Source organism: Hemicordylus capensis, chromosome 3 (assembly GCF_027244095.1).
Source record: "Hemicordylus capensis ecotype Gifberg chromosome 3, rHemCap1.1.pri, whole genome shotgun sequence".
Taxonomy (NCBI): domain Eukaryota; kingdom Metazoa; phylum Chordata; class Lepidosauria; order Squamata; family Cordylidae; genus Hemicordylus; species Hemicordylus capensis.
The window spans coordinates 128,998,224-129,012,149 of NC_069659.1; the positions used below are offsets into that span (position 1 = coordinate 128,998,224).

The 13,926-nt window shown below is 41.7% G+C and overlaps 1 protein-coding gene across 4 annotated transcripts in view; it reads left to right on the plus strand.

Moving 5' to 3' along the window:
* Positions 1-13,926, plus strand: part of HERC2 (HECT and RLD domain containing E3 ubiquitin protein ligase 2) — a 201,984-nt gene that overhangs the window by 138,262 nt on the left and 49,796 nt on the right. For all 4 annotated transcript variants that reach the window (XM_053306133.1, XM_053306134.1, XM_053306136.1 and 1 more), the window contains exons 67-72: positions 448-634; positions 9,390-9,530; positions 10,106-10,297; positions 11,374-11,527; positions 12,609-12,716; positions 13,651-13,782. In XM_053306133.1, coding sequence (XP_053162108.1) covers positions 448-634; positions 9,390-9,530; positions 10,106-10,297; positions 11,374-11,527; positions 12,609-12,716; positions 13,651-13,782 — 914 coding nt within the window. The remainder of the gene's footprint in view (positions 1-447; positions 635-9,389; positions 9,531-10,105; positions 10,298-11,373; positions 11,528-12,608; positions 12,717-13,650; positions 13,783-13,926) is intronic.

Consider the following 13,926-nt stretch of genomic DNA (forward strand, 5'->3'; position numbering starts at 1 on the left):
GAACCCTTCACAGGTAAGACCAATGTTCCTTTCCCTAGCCCAAGCAGATAAATAGAGATGTTGAATAACTAATTCAAGTTATCTACATTTTAGTTTTGAAGATTATTTTGATTATCCTCAGGTCCTCTGTACCTTGGTCCTATTTTTTTAAAAAATCTTACTTGTAAACAGGATAATAGGATATATTTTTGTTTGTGGACTTATCTCTTAGGAATGTTTGGATGGAGAGAATTCGTTGCCAGTGTTTGATGAATTGCTCTGATGATATACAACTTGATCACATCTTAATGAAAAGACTATTTGCATTTGTTTGTTTTTGTTTTTCCATTCTTCGTCCTAAGACCCTGGGTTGGTTTGTTAAGTTAGTTAAGTTGGCATGTTTTCTGCCCAGTCAGGCAGCTGGGTAATATTGCAGAAGAATATGCTGAATAGTTAATTCTGATTTAGGGATGCTGTCGTTGGAGCATTAATGCCTGCAAGTATGATTGCACCAGTGGAATGTCTGTCTTCATCTCCTGCACCACCTCCGGACCTTGCTTCCACAGGCAGTGCTCCTAGTGGAGAAGAAAACATGCTAGCAGCGGATGTAGAAGAGAGGTTGAGCCCAACTCCATGGCAAGACAGGAGGGTGGAGGTAATTTCCTGCCCCCCTCCCCAATAGAAAGCATGTTCTTTTACTACTGAAAGGTGGGCAGTAGTACTGATCTGATCCTGGAAAACACTCACTCAATAGGCAAACAAAACAGATCTTTGGATCTAACTTTTCAGTGGAAAAATCTTTCAACAGGTTGTTCTCTATTCATTTTACTAGATTTAAAAACAAAACAAAACCTGAGTAGGTGGGGCGTTTTCTACATCTGGGAAAACAAGCTATAAGCCCTTGAAAACATTAGAGCAATTGAAGAAAGCTCACAAAGTAGATGCTAAAATAAACATTTTAAATTTCTCATTTTCAAATCTCTCTGTTGTTTAAAGAGTGTCTCAAGAATATAATTCTGGTATAGAAATTCCACCAAAAGTTATGGCAAATCAGCCATCCATGCTTGGCTTAAGTCCTAGATCGATGAGCACCACACAATCTGGATTGAGATCCATAAGAATGGGTAATGTGCCTGCTCAGGACCCTCAGAGTAGCATGCTGGAGCTCGTTGAGGTAACTGAGCCCCGCCCTCACGCCTACAGCGTGCTATTTAAAGCCAGGCCGGGCGTCATGTTATTTAGTTCTTTTCCGACCGCTGTTGCATCCAGTCCTTGAGCTGTTACTCCTTGTTGGCAAACATTCTTTGTGTGTGTTTATTTAAAAACCAAACCATGGACTGTTGATTTTGGTATTTGACTTTTAACAGCTTCTGGACTTGGTTGGCGTTAATATGAGCTTCTTGAACGGACTTAAACTACAATTTTGGATAACCTAACACAGCTGAGGAGAAATGGACTTTCAAGATTTGAACGAGCTATAATGCCAAGCTTCCTTTGAAAGACCTCCACGATTTGTGTCTGATTTGCTTGAGGAGCACAATGTCTCCTCTTGCAAGATATGCTTGTTATTTCCCAAGCAAATGTGAAAAAATCAGGCTTTGCAGTTTCGTGCCACCATTTATGACGAAGTGTTAAGCCCTTCGATGCTGGGAGAACCCCACCCTGCAACTTTGACATCGGCTTCTAAAGACCTGATGTCGACTCCTAAGCCGTCTTCCTCGAAACCAGCTCAACCATTGACATTGATCACTGTTAAAAGCCCAAAGGCTCCGTCGAAGTCAACTCCGACATCGAGACATTTGAAGTAGAAGGAAAAGCATTTGAGATCAGATACCTGTTCACCTTCGCCACAAGTCAAAGACTGTGGACTTGACAAAAGAAAGAACGCTTGTCCCCATCCGGTATACAAAGCTTGCCACCAAAATCCTCGGTGCCAGCAGTCGAGACTGATCGCCAAAGCTCGAAATCGAAAACCTCAACATCGATGGAGACGCAGCCAACATCAGAGAAACCACTCTATGGCGACTGCCCTTCAACGCCAAGGGCCTGTTGTCTGTTATCTGTCTCCGGCCCCCACTTCATTCGACTCTGGCCCCGTCGACACCTAATCGACACCAAAAATCTCCATCGGTGTCGTCACATCTTCCATCGACACTGGCCATGCAAAGTCCAATGTCTACTTTACATACTCCGGTGTTGTCGGTATCAAGATTGGTGACTGCACAATGCCAAGCTCTGACACTGACATTTGATGTTGAGGAAGAGGACAGGGAGGCATTATTGGATCCTACCACTGCCCGCACCTTGCTCTCCATACTGGATTCTGAGTCAAGTACTCCTTTGACATCCACATCCAAAAGTTTTCCTCCAGACCAATACACTCCAGCACCGTGTGCTCTCTCTGCTGCCCATTTGGCAGGCCCATGTTTGTGGCCTTTGTGTGGGTTTGCACATTCGTCTACTGCAGGGGCGACTCTTGCATTGGCGTATCTGGGGACTAGATTACCTGGCTTAGCTTATAATTTTCAAGAAGATCAACCCTAAAGATCCTTGCAACCAAAGTCTGTCTTATCTCCTGGCATTTGCAATGACTCCAGTTCTGACGTTCCATTCTCTAGTGGGAGGTGATGGCCCACCCTTACTGGTGAAACCCACTGTACAATTTTTTCTGTTGCAACTAAATGGTCTCATGGTCATCTGCAAAGCACTTGGTGAATAAGAGTACTCAGATTGTGTTCAAAGGCGCTGATATGGGGTCTCAAACCTTACCTATTCCAGCACCACAAGAAAAGGTTATCCTTGAGACTCAGATGTATATACTGCCATCACCAACTCACTCACCTTCTGAACATCACGGCTCTTCAGACTTCGAGTCCAACCGTGATGAATCAGAGGACCTAGACGATCTTCCTAATGATGTACCTCTGGCCACACATGTTTTGCCTAATGAAGAAATGAAGGCTTATCACCATCACGTTAGGGAGATGGCAGCAGTTCTGGGATTTGATCACAAGTCTGAGCTAGCCACTATGGATGACCCTGTTTATAATTTTATGATAAAGTCTCACTCGACCTGTGGCACTTCAAGTTCTCCAGGTCATTTCTAGAGCTGCAAAATGTGCATGGGAGGTGATTCATACTACAACCCCCACTTCTAAAGGATTAGAAAGCTTGTAATGGATACATGAAAAGGAGGGGTACCTTTTAAAACACGCCTCTCCAAACACACTGGTCGTCAACTGCACCATCTCCTTTTCTAAGACAGGGTGCTGCCGCACTACACCTGCAGACAAAGAGGGGAGAAAAATGGATATTTTGGGGAGAAAGATATATTCCACCTCATGCCTATACATAAAAATAGTGAACTATTTGGCTTGCACTGCTAAATATAGCCATGGCATATGGCAGGCACTTCAGAATGATCTGGGCATCCTCTTTCCAGAAGAATTCAAGAAAAATTTCCAACAAACACTGAACAAATCAGCAGCACTTACTTGCCAGCAGTTGAGTATTGCCAAAATCAATACTCAAGTAGTATTGAGTAGTACTGGCAGAGTCAAAATCACTTTCCTTGGCCGCTGAAAGCTTTCTGAGGAGACACACCTGGCTTCACTCTACCAATCTACAGGGTGACATGAAAGACAAAATAGAAGGCTTACCTTTTGACAGTAAGGACCTCTTCAGTGAGGAGACAGACTCCACCATGGAGAAAATGAGAAAATCTAAATTCACCACCAAAACTTTCACCACATCTACATCAGCTCTAAATATCATGCTTGCTTGAGACAGAAGTCTGCATTCAGACAGCAGGAGCCCCGGGATCTTAGGAAGCAGTACCAGCCTTATCACAAATGCCGTTTTCACGGCAAGGGGAAATCAAGCCAACCCCAACAAACAAAGACAAGGAAAAACGGGGTTCACGGAATGAAGAGAAGGAGAGCAAAAAGCCCATCATCAAAAAATAAATGATAAATAAATGAACTCTCAACACACTTGAAAACAATCAAACTGATATAGAATATGTAACAAAGATCGCCTTTATGAAATTGCCAAAGCCACCTGGCCAAATGTGGACACACAAGACAGGTGTGTCGCCAAAATGTTGGTAAACTAACGTCTTATCCAATTGTGGTCAAACCACATGAATTGCCAACATCTTATGACACATACAAAAATTAAATGACAAAATACAAAGTGGAAATAGAACATTCAAGATCAATGAATATACAAGATCCAAGATCAATAAATATACAAAATAGCCCCTGATGAAGTGCTGTGCGAAACAGCTACTTATCCCGGGGTGGCTGTAGTGTGCTCTCCCTTGTTTGCTTTGTCATCTATTATTTTATTTATTTTATTTTATTTATATACTGCCCTTCCAAAATGGCTCAAGGCGGTTTACAATTAAAACAAACCACTAAAACAGTAAAGAGCTAAAACAAATTAAAAACAATATAACAATTTAAAAACAATATAACAATTTAAAAACATTTTAAAACAATTAAACAGTTACAGTGATTAAAACCCCTGAAATCGGGTTTTGAATTTTAAAATAGACCAGATATTAAAAACCCCAAAATTTAGGAAGCTGAGAAAGCTTGGGTGAAAAGATGGGTTTTCAGGTGTTTTTTTAAAAATTGCCAGAGATGCGGAGGATCGTATCTCAGCAGGGAGCGCATTCCACAATCTCGGGGCAGCGACCGAGAAGGCCCATCTCTGTGTAGCCACCAAACGGGTTGGTGGTAACTGGAGACGGACTTCCACAGATGACCTCAATGGGCGGTGGGGCTCATAATGAAGAAGATGCTCTCTTAGATACCCAGGGCCTAAGCCATTTAGGGCTTTGTAAGTTATAACTAGCACTTTGTATTTTGTCCGGAAACCTATTGGCAGCCAGTGTAACTCCATCAGTAAAGGAGTAACATGGTCTCTCCGAGATGACCCAGAGACCAACCTGGCTGCCGCGTTCTGAACCAGCTGAAGTTTCCGGACTATGTACAAAGGCAGCCCCATGTAGAGCGCATTACAAAAGTCAAATCTGGAGATCACCAACAGCTGTACCACAGTTTTGAGGTCATTGATCTCGAGAAACGGACGCAGCTGGTGTATCAGCCAGAGCTTATAGAAAGCACCCCTGGCCACCGCCTCAACCTGAGAAACCAGGGAGAGGTGTGAATCCAGAACTACTCCCTGACTGCAAACCTGTTCCTTTTGGGGAAGTGTGACCCCATCTAGAACAGGCAGATCAAAATCATCTCTAGAGTTCTGACCCCGCACAATAAGTACCTCCATCTTATCTGGATTCAGCTTCAGTTTATTCTCCCTCATCCAGCCCATTAGTGCTTCCAGGCAGGCATTTAGGGAGGATATGCCAGCTCCTGAAGAAGTTGACATGGAGAAGTAGATCTGGGTGTCATCAGCATACTGGTAACACCCAGCTCCAAATCCCCTGATGATCTCTCCCAGCGGTTTCATGTAGATGTTAAAAAGTATTGGAGAAAGTACGGAGCCTTGAGGGACACCATACTTAAGCTCAGATTTTTAAGAGGAACAGTCTCCAATTGACACCATCTGGAATCTATCCGAGAGTTAGGAGCGGAACCACTGTAGAACAGTGCCTCCCACCCCCCTCAGATGTTCCAGAAGGATACTATGGTCGATAGTATTGACAGCCACTGAGAGATCCAAAAGGACCAACAGAGTCACACTTCCCCTGTCAATTGCCAATTGGTGATCATCCATCAGGCTGACCAAAGCAGTCTCCATCCCATAGCCCGCCCGAAAACCAGTTTGAAATGGGTCTAGATAATCAGTTTCCTCCAAGACCACCTGGAGCTGAGAGGCCACCACCCTCTCAATTACCTTGCCCAGCCATGGGAGGTTGGAAACAGGCCTATAATTGCTCAACTCTGAGGGATCTAATGTGTGGTTCTTTAGAAGAGGTCTAATGATTGCCTCCTTAAGACAAGGAGGCATCTTGTCCTCCCTCAGAGAAGCATTTATAATTTCCACCAGGCTGTTTACAACAACCTCCCTGTTAGATCGAACAAGCCATGTTGGACAAGGGTCAAGAGGACAAGTCTACCATCAGTCATCACAGAGCATGTCGCTTGTTTTTTTCTGATTCAAGGACTCATGACCTGAACTGTATGTACTTATTACATTTTCTTATCCTGAAGACATCTTGGGTTTTGTCTGGATACCCATACTTACCAGTTCTCCCATTTTTGCATTTATTGTTCTATATATTTATTGATCTTGCATGTTGCATTTCTACTTTGTATTTTGTCATTTAATTTTTGTATGTGTCATAAGATGTTGGCACGGAGGCGCGGTCCGGCACTGGGGGGGTGTCTAGCTTTAAGGGCGGGGGGTAGTACTTACCCCTCCCGCCACTCTTCCCCCTCCGGTGCTTGACTTTTACGCAAAGTTTTAGGCAGCAGCGTTCCTCCCTGGCCCCATTGTTGCTCGGAAAAAGAGGAAGTTGCCGGCACGCATGCGCCCGTCGTGGCGCGCGTGCACCGCACACATCACACGTTTGAAAAAAATCCAAACTGGAGCCAGTTCGTGTAATCCACTACATTGGAGTGGTCCTAGACACAGAAACTAGGAAGTCATACTTGTCTCTGGAACACTTCCAATGTGTCAGAGACTTGGTTCTCCATTTCCAGCAGCATCCATGGAAATGGTTCTCCATTTCCAGAGGAGGCCCAACTTGTTCAAAAACTCCTATGTCTAATGACATCCTGCAACACAGTGGTGTGACATGCCCAATTAAAGGTGTGCAGGTTACCACTTGGGTTTCTGTCATTTTTCCACCCGAATGTGGATCGTCAAGACCCACGTCTAGTGATCCCGGATCAAATTCTACGCTCACTTATCTCGTGGTTCATGGGCAGAAATCTACTGGAAGGGATTCCTTTCCAAATGATGGCTCCTTTTATTTGGCTAACAGACGTCTCTCTGCCCCCCCTGCAGAACACATCAGATTCAGGGCAAGTGGGCCCTTCAACAAACACAATTGCACATCAATTTCCTGGAACTTCTGGCTGTCTATAAAGCAATGAAAGCCTTCCTACCACTTCTACAGTGGAAAATTGTACAAGTGCAGTTAGACAATACCACTGCCTGGCCTACATCAACCATCGAGGGGGTCAGTGTCCCAAAGTCTTTGTGCACTTAGCCTACAATTATGGCATTGTTGCATCCAGCATCAAGTCTATCCGATGGCCATCCACATAAAGGGCCTGGACAACTTCCTGGTGGACGACTTAAGTCAAGTTCTCCCACAACAGCAACAGCTTGGATGGGAAATCAAGACAGAATACATTGCACCTCTCTTTGGGAGTTGAATACAGCTGACTATAGATCTCTTTGCCACCTCAGAGAAAACAAAATGCATTCATTTCTGCTCCAGCACAAGGCACGGCCCACGATCACTGGGGGATGCCTTCCAGCTAGATTGGTAGCAAGAGATCCCATATATGTTTCCTCCGTGACCACTGATCAGCCGAGTGGTTGCCCGTCTTCTAATTGCCCCAACATTGGGTATTCTGGTGACTCCATGGTTTCCACAGGTACTCAAATTATCAGGGAAACAGTACCAAAGACTTCCACAAGAAACAGATCTCCTAACAGTAGACAATGGCAGCATACAGCATCCAGACGTTCTCATACTCCATCTAACAGCATGGTGGATTGGCTCTTAAATAAACTCCTACTTTAACCAAAGGAAGTCTTCCAGCAGAAATTACTGTAGTAAATGGCTTCATTTCAAAGCTTATGCAAGGGCACATAGTTTTCAACCTACACAAGCCACAATTAAGGATGTGCTCGTCTACTTGACTACTCTAAAATCACATGGGTTGGCTAATGTATCTGTAAAGGTGCATCTAGCAGCACTCGCCTCAAAACATCCAGGCTGTAATGAAAAGACTCTCTTTTCATACCCAGATAGTAAGGCTTTCCTGAAAGGCCTCATGAATCTATATCCACCCATTTGTATACCTGTTGAACCGTGGAGCATATCCTTGGTCCTTTCGGCTTTATTCAAAGCCCCATTTGAACCAATGAGTTCTGCAACTGTCAAGCTAGTGACTTTGAAAACTGCCCTCCTACTGGCCTTTATGGCTAAACACATTAGTGAATTGACAGTTTTGCAGATAGATTCACCACACACCAGAATTTATCCCAATAAAGTGCTAATGAGTATGCACCTGGATTTTCTACCCAAGGTGGTGTCCATCTTCCACCTCAACCAGGACATAGTTCTTCCTACATTCTTTAAGAGTCCATCTACCCCTTTAGGATGTGCAATATACTCCTTGCAGGGCGCTTATATATTACTTGGATCACACTAAGGACTTCAGAACCATCAAACGCTTATTTGTAGCCCACAAGGGCACTGTGAGAGGCTCCTGCATTTCAAGACAAAGGATGTTCAGATGGCTAGTTGAACTCATTATGCTCACCTACAAGTCACAGAATGTGAAACCACCAGAAGCAATCAAGGCGCACTCAACCTGTGCCTCCGCTTCTTCAGCTGCAAACCTATCAGGGGTAGCCTTGGGAGCTAGCTAAACACCACTTCTCCTCCTTCTTCCAATTTCTATACCGTCCTTGCAAAAATGGCTCAGGGTAAGTAATAATACATAAATAAGATGGAACCCTGTCCCCAAAGGACTCACAATCTAAAAAGAAACATGATAAGCAGCAACAGTCACTGGAGGTACTGTGCTGGGGGTGGATAGGGCCAGTTACTCTCCCTCTGCTAAATAAAGAGAATCACCACATTAAAAGGTGCCTCTTTACCAAGTTAGCAGGGGCATGGATCTTTACGGATCTCAGTCCAGATAAACAGGTTGCTCACCTGTAACTATTGATCTGATAGAGATCCGTCGACATAAGACCTCCCCGCCCCCCCGCCCCTATTTATTTTATTTTATTTTATTTTATTTTTATACCGCCCTTCCAAAATGGCACTAGTAGTGCCTACGCTATGTGCATACTGAATGTGCACACTATTCTCCGATGATGAACTCACTGATTCCGGATGATCGTCCTCCACAGCGATCATCCAAGAACTGAAGAACATGGCGCCCGGCCCACCTTTGAATAGCCTGCTGTAGGTGTGGGGGCAGGGCTCGGTCTCCTCAACAAGCTGCAGCATGCTACCACGACGGTCCTGCGCAGGCGCATTATTCATTCTTATGGATGTTGATGGATCTCTACCAGATCATAGGCAACCTGTTTTATTCTGACTCTTAAGTGGTTTTTAGGGACAATTGTAAAATGCTTGCAGTTTGTGTTGCTCTCTTATGGCTAGTGGTGCTGCTTAAAGTTTTGGCTTTGTGAAATCCTGTAAATTGGCTTCAACAAACCCTTACTGTCACATTGTTCTGCTTGGTTAGGTGACTTCAGCAGAGGATGCTGTGACTCCCTCTGCTGTGACTCCCTCAGCTTCCTCAGCTTCATCTCGTCCTTTCATTCCTGTCACGGATGATCCTGGAGCAGCCAGTATAATAGCAGAGACTATGACAAAAACCAAAGAAGTACGGTTGTTCACTTTAACTAATAGATGTGGGGATATATTATATTTCTCCAAATGTAACTGGACGTGGGTGCTGGTGGATAGACTTTATGCTGAATATATGACAGCATACAAGCTGGGTTGTAGCATGGCCAGATGCTATAGCATTTCTGATTAATCAGATTTCAGAGTATCTGTGGGCCTCTTTTCATTTCTTGTCCAAAAACATTTCAATTTTTCAATTAGGAAAGTTTTTAAAGAGAAACTTGGATAAAAATCCTTTCCTAAGTGGAGCTTGGAATTACTGTCATGATTATCTGTCTATTATCTGTTTTGAATTCCAAAAAATTGTCACTCTAGAAACCGTATCATTTTATTTGTATTTTGAAGTTCTAAAGATAGAGATTTAGCAAGGAGAATGCAATTAAGCTGTTAGCCTATGAGACTGCAGGGTTCAAAGCTGTAGATGTTGGATTGTCTTGATAAGTGATAAATCTGGTCTTGTTTAGGGTTCTATCTTTAGGCACCATGACTAGTTACAGTAAAAGCTTCCATTTTATTCTTTTCATCTGTTTTGTCTTCCATTTTAATTTGAAGGATGTGGAAAGCCAAAGTAAAGTCTCTGGTCCAGAGCCCCAATATTTAGATGAGTTCACTGGTCTTCTGGTACCAGATGACACCAGAGTCATGGTTGACCTGTTAAAACTTGCTGTGTCCACTCGTGCTGGAGAGAAGGGAAAGGACGTTCTTTCAGCTGTACTGTCTGGCATGGGCACTGCTTACCCTCAGGTTCGTTAAAGGTTGCGTCATTGGTTGTTCTTTAAGCGTAATGCTTTCCAAGAGCCAGGTGAGATGTGATGTTAGTTGCATCATTGATCCCAGCGTACTTGCTTTTTTGGATATAAATAGCATGCGTATAGGCCCCCTGATGTGGATCAGGACCATGGTGATGACAGAATAGGGGATGGTAACCCTACCCATTGGATCCAAGCTTTTCTTCTTCCAGGGCAAATAATGTATGTGTGCATGTTATTTACTCATAAAATGTCCCATCTAGTTTGGCTCCAACAAGCTGAAATAAGTTGCTGCTGAAAAGTTAAAGGCTTCTGCAGGCATTGAGAATATTAGTGCTTATTTATTTATTTGTTTGTTTTAAAATAAAATAAATAAATATTAGTGCTTATTCTCTACAATAGACAAGGAGTCAGTAGCCACACTTACTTTAGGAGGCAGTTTCATTCCTTACCCGAATAATTTAGCCTCCTACTTCCCCATGCCTTGTTGGTGATCAGGGGATTTTTCCTCCTTTGCTTTCATCTTGACAACCAATATTTATATACTGCTTTTCAACAGAAGTTCCCAAAGCAGTTTATATAGATATCCCTCTCCCTCTCTCTGTAAACTGTTTTGAGTACTGTTGTTGAAAAGTGGTATATAAATATTGGTGGTTGTCATTATCCAGAGAGAGGGAGAAAAAGATAAGATAAAATAAAATTGCTCCCTGTCTCCCAAAAGCTCACATTCTTTTTTTTTTTTTTTTAAACCATAAGATAGACAACAGCAGCAGCCACTGGAGTGATGCATAGGGCCAGTTGCTCTCCCACTGCTAAAGAAAGAGAATCACCACTTTAAAAAGCTGCCTCTTCTTAGTTAGCGGGGAGTGTGTAGTGTAGCTTTCCTGAACCAGTCACTTGGATGATTTTTTAACTTCCCTAATGTTCTACTTCTGATGGAGAATATTGCGCTCTCCTGTAATTTTGTTTCTGGTTGTAATCTGACCATTGAACTAACCTGTGACAGAAATGTATACTTGAGGAACATCTATAAGTCTTTGCTTGGTCACAAAGCAAATATTATATTTTCAGGTGGCTGATATGCTGTTAGAGCTGTGTGTTACAGAGCTGGAAGATGTGGCAACTGATTCACAAAGTGGTCGTCTGTCTTCACAACCTGTGGTGGTGGAAAGTAGTCATCCATATACAGATGATACTTCCACCAGTGGCACTGTTAAAATACCAGGTACTAAATTTCCACCAGGTATCCTGAAGGATGGAATTTTTTTTGTCGCTTTTTACTGTGAATTGTATCTGGGCCTTCAGCTTCCTTTCTAAAGCTTTGCAAATATGTGTGCTTCTGTTTTATTTATCCTTTTTGCGGCTGACAAGTTTTGATCTCTTTGATTAATGTAGATCAATAAAATAATATGAGAATTGTAATTAAGGTCACCCAAGGACTTTAATTAATTAATTAAAATATTCATACCCTGGTCCTCCAGTACATTACTGCTCGGGGTGGCTCACATTTCATGTATCACTTAATATTCCCTGTGTACACAGTTGTGATGCTTAAAGAGTGTTAAAAGGGCAATTCTAGCACTTAATGCAGCACAATGGTTCTAATATCTGTTAACAATTACTAAATAACTAAGGAGGTCAGTATTTTGGATGAATTTAGAAATAGTTGCATCCATATTGTCTGTTAAAATAATAGCAAATTTCTTGAGAAGGGTGCACACATTTCCAGATAAATTGCCATCTTTCCAGCCTTTTACTCTCTAGTGGTCTGTATTTCTTAATATTTTAATAAAAGCTTAATATTAATTGCTTTTGTCACAAGTGCAAATTAGCCCAATTAAGGTGTCTTCTAACAGGTAAGCTTTGTTTGTAAAGTATATGCATAAACTATAGGTACTAGTCAGTTGCTCTTCAGATGTTCATCATGCAATGATTATTTAAATTTTTCCTGCTGGAAAGGACAAGACACCCCATTAAATATATAGCACAAAACATTTTGATCAAAATCAAAATGATTTTTCAGATGACTTTTAAAAAGTCATTCCAGGGTTTTTAAATTACTGTAAACTGTTTTAAATTGTTTTAAATCATTGCCTTGATTTTCCAGGGTTTTTAGCTGTTTGAATGCTTAAATTGGTTTTATTCTGTTTTTATAGTTTTGAACTGGTTTTAATTGTTTTTATCCTGTTGTAAACTGCCTTGAGCCATTTTGAAAGGGTGGTATATAAATCGAAAGAATGAATGAATGAATAAAATTGCTTTGGTGTAAAAAATATCAAACTACTTTTGTGGCTTTTGCTATCTAGGTGCTGAAGGACTTAGAGTGGAATTTGACCGCCAATGTTCCACAGAGAGACGCCATGACCCACTCACTGTCATGGATGGAGTTAACAGGATAGTCTCTGTCCGATCAGGTAATGAGACTAAATATCAAATTGCTTCATTGGTGTTAATTTTTTTTAAGCTTATCATGGCTTACTGACACAACTTACTGTACTGTAATTTTTTATAGAGTAATTTGGGGATGGGATCAGTAGCCTTCAAACAAAATCAAATAGACTGTCAGAACAGCTTTCATACTCTTTAACGTTCTATACATTGGATATGGATTTGCGCCTATTCAGACATGTTGTAAAGCATACAGGTGTGTCTGCATATGTACATGTGTTAATTTTAAACATAAACATGGGTGTAGGCTCTCTCAAATGCGGGGATCAGAAAGGACATGTACTACTTATTGTATATGTGTTGAACATAATTTGTGAATGGCTGTCTGTACAGATCTGTATATTCATACACTGGACACAGATCGTACAGTATGTGTTGAATATCACATGTACTTTGAAAGGGCTTTCAAAGCAATAGAATCAAATAATTTTCCCCTGCCACACTCATAAGCAAAAGTAAAACCTTGTATCATTGTGCTACTGTTTTTATTCCTTTGTACAATATTTAGAAAGACTATTTTTTCTTTTAATTTTAAATTAGTAACTTCATATGCTCCTTGTGCTTTGTAAAACTACTTATCTTAGCTTTTATTTAATCTAGTTGTGAGACAAAGCCACCACTTTAAGCACAGCTGTAAAACTTTTTTGCTTTGTTTTTTAAAGCTGTTTGTTTCTTCAGCATCTCAGGAGAAAGATCCAATGACACTTCAGTCCAGGTTCTTATTTGCTTTTATTTTTCTGCTGTGGGGATAATGATGCAGCTAGTGCTTCACAGTTATATATTTTTAGGAATGTCTTGTACGGTCCTCAGTAAAATTGAAGTGTTATTGATGGAACTCCATCATTGTATATGGTGCTTTACAGTCAAAACGTAGTTGTATAACTCATCTCAACCTTTCAGGTCGTGAATGGTCTGATTGGTCAAGTGAACTGCGCATTCCAGGCGATGAATTAAAATGGAAGTTCATTAGTGATGGTTCTGTGAATGGATGGGGCTGGCGTTTCACTGTTTATCCTATTATGCCAGCAGCAGGTGAATATCAAATTTTACATGAAGACAGAATCATTAATTGCATTGGCTTACTTGTTCCATTTTTTAACTGAACCCTGTTATCAGGAAAATTTGTGTTAGCCACATGAGAAACAATAAGAAAAAGGAAGAGAAAGGAAGGAGATA